This window comes from Acanthisitta chloris, unplaced genomic scaffold, assembly GCF_000695815.1.
Source record: "Acanthisitta chloris isolate BGI_N310 unplaced genomic scaffold, ASM69581v1 scaffold32372, whole genome shotgun sequence".
Classification (NCBI taxonomy): Eukaryota; Metazoa; Chordata; class Aves; order Passeriformes; family Acanthisittidae; genus Acanthisitta; species Acanthisitta chloris.
In genome coordinates, this window is record NW_008659321.1 from 6,267 (window position 1) to 16,647 (window position 10,381).

Here is a 10,381-nt window from a genome sequence, read left to right on the forward strand (position 1 = left end):
GGAAAACTTCATTTTGTATCCCAGTGGTGTGTGTACACAGAGGCTGTGTACTGAACTGCTGAGTCCTGGCAGATATGTTCTTCAGGAACCAAATAAAGTATTGCATGCAATTCTGTACTTCGGTTCACAGGTACTTTTAATGGCTGCTCAGTGTATAGGAGAGAGGAGTCATCCATTTAGGCAGCAACAGCATTTTAGGATGATGATTAACATCAAAGTGGAAGACCACTGCACCACTGCTGACTAATTCAGCAATAATCTTGCAGCTCCAAATCATAACTTTTACCAAATGTTACTGTGTTTATCTAGGGCATTATTGCTTCCCAGCTAGCTGTTCCTCTTCTCCCAAAACTTACTATCCTTCTACCACTTCATCATGAAACAACATTTAAGTTTAAATAGTGTATGGAAAGAGGTTATTCACTATGATTTCAGAGTGAAAAGCAGCAACGTAATACATGCAGTTTCCACATCCTGTTTGCTAGACATTAAAGGTGCCTGCAGAGTTAAGACAAACACCCTTGCAGAACTGCTTTCAAGAATGAGTTTTAAAGCACAGAGCAGAAAAGTTGGAGGAGTGTTAACACATGAACTCCAGTCTCCAAGTCAGAAATCTAAATTTATATAAAACTTCTAGTATTCAATCGTGTTTATAAGTTCATTAAAAACACCGTACCATCCATACATTCAATTGAAGAGGTGGTTTCTTTACTACTCACACATTAACATTAGCCCAATAAGGTCTTACTAGCATTTAGGCTTCCAACAAGTTTCAGTAGGTTCTAACACTCCACAGAAACTTGTCAAAGTCAAGAGGAAAAAATGTGTTGTCTTTTTGTAATGACCATTTCAACTAATCAGACCTCAGAAAGTCAGAAAATGAAAGCAAGCTTTGTTTTTCTTTAACTACAAATAAATACATCATTCCCAAGACACAGTCAGATTTTGTTGGGGCATCTGACAAGTGATAACAGAATCTCCTACATGTTTCACATTAAAAAAATCCTATAAGATTCAGTACAAACAAAAAATTTCACACCTGTAAAAATATAATCACAACAAATACTAAATCCTCACAAGACTGAAGCAAAGAAAGAAAAAGCCTGAAACTTAGCAGTACAAAGTATGAGGTTACACACTTTAGGTTCATCAGAAATTTATGGAAAAAATTGGGATCTTTTCAAAATTCCTGAGAATGTGGGAGCAATTACACCTAGTGACTAAACTGTGAGTGTGCAGAAGACATCTAAAAGAAATGTTAATCTTAGTATGCATTGGTGAAAGGATTTCTTGTAGAGAAAAGAAAGCCTTGATATTATTCAAGCTCTTGCAGAGGTTTCACCTAGAATACTGGTTGCATTGACTCAAAGGACAGAGCCCAGTGGAAACACTGAAGAGTTGTTAGATACAACCTCTGTTGCTGGATTGCCTTAAGACATGAGACGAAATTCAGAGTTTTTTGTCAATGAAATAACAATCATAATATTGAGGGCAAAAAAGTCTAAAGGGAGGATCAAATGTACGGAAAACTATTTTAAAAGCAATGCTATTAAGAAGGCAACAGGTTAAGTGACTAGTAGAGCAATCAAGAATAGGTCACCAACATGATCATGGGATAGTATTCTATCTAGTTTTAAGATAGAACTTGATGAGTTGACATAAGAGCTTGGCACTAGACTCCAGGAGTCTCTTTTTAATCTGACACTGCTGTACTTCCTCATGTCCCTAAGAAAACAGAAAGAAAAGAATTACTTCTTATATTAAAATTAACCCACATGGCCTAAATTGCCAAAAGGTGTTCTAAAGTGTAACTAATACAGGGAATAAGAAAATAATCTGACAGATGTCGATGAACTCATTGATTTAATGAACAAAATTTTTAATCATTTTTAGCTAGTTAGTGATAAAACATACGAACATTCTCTAGACTATAAACAGTTCAAAAGATTTATAACAATTTTTTGCCTAAGCTCTTCCATACTTGTCACCAAGGAAAGAATGATCAGAGACTTAAGTAATTTCTATTTCCTTCTCACGAACCACTTGAGGTTTATGGTTGCTGCTCCAGAAAAAAAAGATTTATGAAGTACAATTCCTGAAGCAACATCTGTCAGCAGCAAAAGGTCACTTCTAATAATTCTTTTTTAGAATTTAAACCCACAGCTCTGGCTCAAACCATCATCTTCAGAAAACTAAATCCATTCCCTGGGTGTTTGCAGTCAGTATCACTCCTCTCACTATAGATCATGCCTGTCTGAAGGGAAATAAGGATTGCAGAAATAAGGTTTTCAGCAGCCCAGTAATAAACCTAATATTATCTTGAACATTATCCCCATATTCCAGAGTGAAAGACCAATTCAATCCTCCCTTTCCAATGATCTGTTGTCAACTGTAAGATGAATTCTTGAGCTGGAGAATAATCATGGGCAAGATGTTTTAGAAAACTCTTGACCATTGTAATTTCTACCCAAGGAGCACTTTTGCATCCTTCCCTGTGCTAGCACCTGACCTCAGGTGCCTGAGAATTAATTCAGCCCAATAGAAAAGGAAAGATGCTGGATGTGAATTCCTAGATTCCCTGGTACTCATAAGCTGTTTTGTGTTTGAGTTTTTTGTTTTGCTGGAGGGAAGAAGAGGTGAGGTTGGGGTTTGTTTGGTTGGGGGTGTGGGTTGTTTGCTTTTGTGTTAGGTGTTTGTTTTTTTATGAAGTAAGGACTTATGTTCTCCTCTGCTGTTTCATTCAAGTCCAGACTCGTAAAGCTTTGTGGTATCTGGTGGATACTAATTGAGGGATACAGGATACAGAAAACAAACATACTAACAGGGACTCAGAAATATTACTGCCACTCTCCTACCCCAAATACTTAATTTGTCAATAAAGCAATCATATAATGAAAGAATTTTGATTCCTTGCACCCAAACTATTAGAGGCTACTAGATAACTATAACATACTTTGTGTTCTATTAGGTGTGCTATTATTTACCCACACATTAAGTATATCACGATTTTATTTCTCCTTTGTGTCACGGCATAAAGCTAATTTCATTTTAAAGAAATCAAAAAACCCATCACTGTCATAGAGAGGACACTTATCCAGAAATGTCTGGTTCTCACTTGCCCCCACCTCTGGTGTAGCAGTGGCTAACAGCAAAGAACACATTCCATCTGAACACCATAGCACAGTTACATTTGTGATAGGCCTAACTGAATAAGAGACATGCGATTCGAGAAGACATTTTTGTGAAGCAGATTTAGAAGGAAACAAAATAACTTCTAAATATGCCAAAAGGGAGAAAAACATTTAAAAATGTGAAATAGGATTTAAGTAGTTTTCTTTCAAGTTACTCCTTGTTGAATGAACAATGCAGACATCAAAGATACTGCCTTTAAAAGACAAATGGTGCCTGTACCAAAACCAATTTACCACCCCTATTCTCCCTGCGTTATTCAGATTTTAGCGAAAGAAAACTCTCTGGAAATGGTCACACAACTCTTACCAGAATTTTTTGAAATTGAAAGGATACTTAATAACTGATTCTTGACTTGGGAACTAAGTTTCCACACAGCTTTCCCGCCAAAGGTGCACCTATTTCAGTAACACTTCCAGAATTCTTGCACCTCATGTATTTCTGGACTGGACTGCAATACTCCACATTAGGCGAGCGAAATCCTCTCACTGTCTGGCATAAGTCTCCCATCAATTTCAATAATGCATTTAAAGTTGCCTTTTTTGTTTGGTTTTTTTTTTTTAGACATTTTAGATATAGTGGCTTTTAGCAAAGGCAAAATGCAGTGATGCCTATAGCAGTCTGACATGTTGACATGAAGTACTTCAGCATTGCTGTTACTACTATCCCCTATTTTATTTGATAGTTCAACAATAAGAAGCAAAACTAATCCAAAATAAGTTATTAGAATCTATATGCATTCAGATTCCTGTGTAATATGACTTCCTGCCTAGAAATGTGTTCATCATGTCAGTTTAACCTTTAATAGAAAATACTAAACATTTCTTAAAATTTACAGTTACTTTATACCTAAGAATAGAAGAACAAATCCAACGGATCTTTAAAGCAAACTAATTTTCAAGTAGATCTTGAACACTTAAAGTTCTAAACAATTAGGCAAACACAAATATTGAACAAATCGAGTCATTTAACAATTTCCCCACTTGCAGTCTCCTCCTCTGTAATGAATGCTGTTCTCCCTAAATCAAACCTACATACACATACCTCTATATTCCCTAGTTTGGCCCCAAATCCTTCACCTCAATTGTTACATCAGAATAGACACAAAAGTCTTCAAGTGCTACCAGTCCAACCTGGGACAAGGATGATGGAAAATCTCAGCAAACACAAATAAGTAGACAATTAAGGTGTCTTATATTCATGCAATAAACATGATTTTCTAACAGATACAGAGGAAAAGGGAGTAGAAAGCAAAGAGCTGTCAATTTCAGGCAATAAAGGGATGTGTGAATAAATATTAGAGACAACTATGCAGCTTATTGCTTACCTGAAGGATTTTTTTAAAAATTAGACTACTAAGTGTTAAGGCTTACCTACAAATGCACACAATAAAATTTCATCACAAAACAACAACAGAGGGAGAACAGGGAAGAAATGTAAGACACTTGTGACAAATGAACTCTTTGAAAGGACAAGTAGGACAATCAATTATAGAAGTAAATTGATATTCTATCTTCATAGAAGAAGTACTGTGTCCATTTCTGTATTTTGAGTTGTTTATAATTGCTAGGAGGTTTCAAAAAATAGAAAACAACAAAAATCCACACAAAAATAATTTGAGAACCAAGCGGCAGATTGAGTTAGTTTTCTGTAAAAGATTAGCATATTTAGTTCAAGAGCAAATTCAGTGAACTCCCTTAATTAAATCTACACATAGAGAAAGAATGATTTCTAGCCTTAGATAATCCTTTAATTCAAGCAGAAGATTATGTAGTTCCTGGGAGCTGAAGTCAACTCAGATTAAGTATAAAAGTAAGTTCACAACATCAATGGTAATGCCGGAGCATTTTCAGAGATGTGAACATATATCACCAGAGGTTTTCAAGACAAAAACTCTGTAAAAAGCAGTACAGTGGAATATCCACACAGCATCAGCCTCGTTCAGAAATTACTATTCTATTGACTTGCATTACAGGGGCTAAGAGAACAACAAATTCATTATTCTGATAAAAAATTCAGACAACTAATATATTGGTTTTGAGGTGTCACCACTGATAAAAATAAAAGTATTGTTTTCAGAGGTACCTCGTGCCCCACTTAGAGACATTTCTTAAAGTTACTGCAATTTCAAATGAACAAATAAATGCCATTGCAAAGATTTGTAAAAAATATTTTTCTTTAATTTGTTCTTAAGACAAGAACCACATTTTTTTAAACATGTATGAGGTGCTATAAGCTGAATATTGAACACTACATTTAAGATACTTTATTAAAAAACTAAGATGTTAGTAAGTGCCTAGCTACTACACAACAGGTAAAACAAGACATAGAATACTTTTAAAGGTTCATTTTTTTAAAAAACAGCAACATCGTAAAATGATTAAGACATACGCATGAGAAGTTACCTTGGTAAGTCAGCAAGAACTAAATGAATGAGGCTTTCTAAACCTATGTGTTTGGGAAGAACAGGAACAAGCTTAGAAACATGGGGGAAGAGGAACTAAATGTAAGGACTTGCATGCCTTACAAATTCAGAGTCTTTTTAAATTTCTTTTGCTTTGGGCACTTCCTGGTAGAGCATCTCTCTTATTCTTCCGTTTTGCAGATAAACTGCTACATTCAGTGGACCCATGGAATGCCTGCAGACACAAAATACAGAACTCAAATGCACATGCCTCTCTGCTGCACAGTCCCCATTTCTTTACCAGCTGATATTTAGCAGGGTATTGGCATCTTGGACAGGGTTTTAGAGCTTCATCTGTGAACAGAGTTTTAGCAACCTGTAGCAAGGGGAGAGGAAGAAGAGATACTTAGTTCTTATAAACAAAAACTTTCTGAAAACTGGAAGTGAAATATTTCTTGGATACCCACTTTCATGTATTCCTCCTGTCTACTAGTTGAGTGGGGAAGAGAACTGCATCTCCTGGGTGTGAGTTCCTTGTGTGAAGGTGGTGTTTGTGACACAGGAGTTCTGGCTTGAGCCTGAACAGGCCTTAGAGCAGATCTGTTGAGAATATTAAGTCTTGTGGCAGCATCTTCAGCTTTCCTTAAATATTCCTGTTAGTTTAGAAATATAAAGGGGAAAAAAAAAAAAGGAATCAAATTAGGGTTTTATTTCTTTTGAGATTTGCAGCTGGATTTCACTTGTTTGATTTCCCTCTGCAACAACAAATTAGAAAAGTATTTCCCATTAAATGTTTAGATTTAGTAAGGGATAAAGACACAGGAAAAACAAAGTCCCATGATCAGGGTAAAAAGCCTTTTAGCACTGTCTTTTAGCACTCTGCTGGTCCTCATGTTTCTGAATTAGGACACACCTCAAAAGCAAGAATGGAAAAAGCAAACAGGCTTTGTCACAATTAAAGCAAGGTTACACTGAAGTGTATTGCATATGGACGATCTGAAAAAAATCATGCTATTAATGTGCTTACTTTTCTAGGTACCCCTTAAAAACTTCTCTATGTCCTTCTGATGTTCACAAACACCCTGAAGCTTAGCCACAAGCAGTCCTGAGCAATCAGGAAATAATCTAGAGTGGGTCCTACAGCACTGCAGACTAGAGTGAAATGGAAAATGAGGAACAGCAGGGCACAATGGTATGAACAGAGTTTAAAAACTTAAGTCAGAATCAGTCAGACAGTAACTGTTTCTATCAGCCACTTTTCTGTAGCTTTACAAGATGTTTCCTCTTTCCTTTGACCTGTCTTCTTTCACATTTGAAAAAAATATTAGCCTTTGAGAACCGCCTTACCCCAGCTTCTTCCGTCAGGTGTTTTATGTACGACTTTCTCCTCTTATCTGCACTTCTATCTTGCACAATGATTTCACGCCAGTTTTTGCTTACTTTCCAAACGCTGGAACAAATTAATGAAGACAATTACCCACTTTCACACATTTCCAAGTAGTGCAGAACTCACAACAGTAAGACTAAGTGGTAAAGATTTTTGCATGGTTTCATATACTCTTGGTCATTTTACAGATATTGCTCTATCCTAGCTCACCATATTGTTATGAACCACAGAGCTCGTGCTCTCACACACCACTGGATAGGATAACAAGAGCTGAGAGAACAATTGCAATAACACAGCATATCTCTGACTTACAAAATGTAGTTTCTCCCCTCCACACAAGCCATTTACACCAAGATTGTTTCTAAAGTCACATTTTTGTGTGTAGTGATCTGAAAACAAAATGTGCCCTTATACTTCCAGCTACTCACCCATTCTCTTTGTAAATAACACAAAACTCTTGATTTCTCTGAGGTATGACAGTTTCTGTTGATTAAAAATTAATCTAGAAGATTACTCATGAAACAAGATTCTTTGAGCATCTTTGTGCTTAGAAATAACTGAGGAAATTAAATATGCAAGGGAAAAAAATCTAGAAAACGTATTTTGAGTACTATGCATTATTGAGGAACTCGCAATGGGAACAAATTACTTTTTAGATTTAAAGGAACTTTGAATATATTTTAAAAGTACTGTGATTTAGTTTTAAGCTTACTATTTTTCATGTCTGTTTTCCTCTTGTAGTCCTCCTATATAATACATTTTTAGAACTTGGTTAATAGTGACAAAACTTTTTAATTTCCTCAGAAACAGATTCTATTGACAATACCTGCTATTTTAGAATTAACTCTAATTTATTTGCAGCAACAGATATTTTTCCTTTCTTTTGTGCGTGAAGCAATAGTACTTACCTGCATAGACTTTCCACTGTCAAAGCATCTAAAACTATAGCAAGAACATGTTTTAAATTTCTGTATTTTAATTCTGTTAAAATGTCTAATTTTTCAAGGCCCATTTTCTTCCCAATAAGTCCAGCAAGAACATGATCTAATGCAAATATTTCTGTTCCATCAACTTTCCCTGATATTTGCTTTTGGTCAGATCTTTGTCTTTGCAAGCAAATGTCATGAACTATTTTCAGAGCTGGAGTTCTTGAGAGATCCATGACCAGGTCTCCACTAGGCTGTTCTTTTAGAACTATTTCATGATCTTCACTGACAAAGTGTCTTCCTTCTGTTAGTATATGCTTTGAAGTAGGACCACCACGATTATCTTCTGTCTCTGATTGTGAGCCCTGTTCCTGAAGAGTGGATAACCTTCTCACTCGTTCGAGTTTTCTGCTCTTTCTTTTACTCTCTGGAAGTTTGGAATCTTCTTTATGTGTTTGGAAGAGCTGTTGGAAAGATCCCTCATGATCAGAAAATGAGTCTCCCGATTTGTCCAAAGGAAGTGAATTATACCCGCTGTCCTCAGGTGTTGAGAGATCTGGATAATTTGCCACCTTAACAGAGGGAGAGTTTATGTCACACAGCCCAAAGTTCAAGTTCTCTACAAGACTGTTGATAGAAGTCAGGAACTTACCCTCATTGGCCTCAGGTAACAGGTTGTAAGTAGGAGTCCTGAGCACCCCATCACTACCACTGTCAAGAACACTTTCACTGAATTCATCAGCATTACCAACAATAACATCCTTACACTGAATTGGAGACAAACTTTCTGATTCCAGCAGTAAAGGGTCCTTACCCTGGGACTCTAGTGTGGAAGTCCTTTGTTGAGAAAAGGAAAGCCTACGTTTTGGAGAATCAGATTTAGAGTCCTCGCATTTTGAAGTGCTATTTGTCAGAAGATCATAAGTTTTACCTTTTGGAGAACCTGCAGCAGTTTGTGAAAGTTTTTCTTCAGAGCTCAGAACACAAGAGAAAATTTTTTTACTGATACTTCCCAAAGAATCTTGTCTTTCACAGCATTCTGAGGTTGTGCCATCTTGAACACTCCTAGGTAAAAGCAGCCTCCTGCGTTGCAAGAAGCCTTTTGCACCTGATTTAGGCGTTTCAAAGAACGGTGCACTTCTATTTGAGTGTCTTCCTTCTGATAACGAGATAGAATGTAATTCTTTTTCAATAAATGGTGACACAGACAAGAGAGCATTCAAACCCATGTGCTCAGAATGCTCTTGTAGCAATGATATGCTTGTTACACTCAGTGCTTCTTTATGTTCTGCATCAGGATCTTTTACTGACTCATTGCATCTCCTGTCCAGAAATGCTGAAGTGCAACACGTGTCTTTAAAACTGGAGTGTTTAAAATTGCTGCTGGGAGATGTTAATCTATTTCTTTTAAGACTATTGAACTTCACTGAATGACTGTCTGACATCTTCTACTTGACACTTTGACTTTGCAAATGAAGAACACAGTGTTATTTCTGAAACAAACAATAAATGTAGTCACCAAAACACCCTGAGCAGTGAGAAAGTCTTAGATAAGATTACCAAGATAGCAGCCATGACAAAAGCATTTTCATTAGTCTTAGCAGAAACAGTGCTTATACCTGGACACAAAGATAAATTACAAACAAGGAGATGGTTAGAATGAGTGATTAAAATGCATACTATACTGTGAGGCAAATGAAAACTTATATCCTGTTAGCTAATCGATCTGCCAGTCCTTATCTGTGGAAAGAAACCACTTCGAATAAGCAACACAGCAATTAGAGGCTCATCGGTGCTGAAATTGGCAACAAAACTCCCTATTGTTCTGAAGGGCTGCACAGCCGTCCGGGTTATCAGCCACTCCTCCCAGCTTTGTGCCATCAGTGAACTTGTTGAAGAGGCATCTGCCACTTCATCCAAGTCACTGATAAACAAGTTGAACAATAGTGGGCTCAGGATCAAACCTTGGGAATTCAGAGGGCTGTGCAGCCTTTCAGAAGGACCTTGACAAGTTGGGGAGATGGGCAGAGAACTGTCTGAAATTCAGCGAAGGCAAGTGCAGGGTCCTGCACCTGGGGAGGAATAACCCCAGACTGGAAAAGCAGCTGACCTGCTGGAAAGCAGCTCTGCAGAGAAGGACCTGGGGGTCCTGGTGGACAACAAGCTGCCCTTGAGCCAGCAGTGTGCCCTTGTGGCCAAGAAGGCCAGTGGTATCATGGGGTGCATTAGACAGAGCATTGCCATCAAGGCAAAAGAGGAGATCCTGCCCCTCTGCTCAGCCCTGGTGAGGCCTCACCTGCAGTTCTTTGTCCAGTTCTGAAGATTTTCAGCTAAAGGAAGACAAGGAACTACTGGAGCAGGTCCAGTAGAGAACTATGGTGATGATGAGGGGACTGGAGCACCTCAATTATGAGGATGGGGGAACTAGGCCTGTTTAGCCTGGAGAAGAAATGACTGAGAGGGGACCTCATATAT

The 10,381-nt window shown here is 37.4% G+C and overlaps 1 protein-coding gene across 1 annotated transcript; it reads right to left on the reverse strand.

Moving 5' to 3' along the window:
• Positions 1–5,720: 5,720 nt before the first annotated feature.
• On the reverse strand, positions 5,721–9,351 carry FBXO43 (F-box protein 43). Its single transcript, XM_009069359.1, has 4 exons — positions 7,889–9,351; positions 6,941–7,043; positions 6,061–6,246; positions 5,721–5,969 (listed from the first exon to the last, which is right to left on the reverse strand). Exons 1-4 carry the CDS (start codon positions 9,349–9,351, stop codon positions 5,721–5,723), a joined length of 2,001 nt encoding a protein of 666 aa, XP_009067607.1.
• Between the last annotated feature and the right edge of the window lie 1,030 nt (positions 9,352–10,381).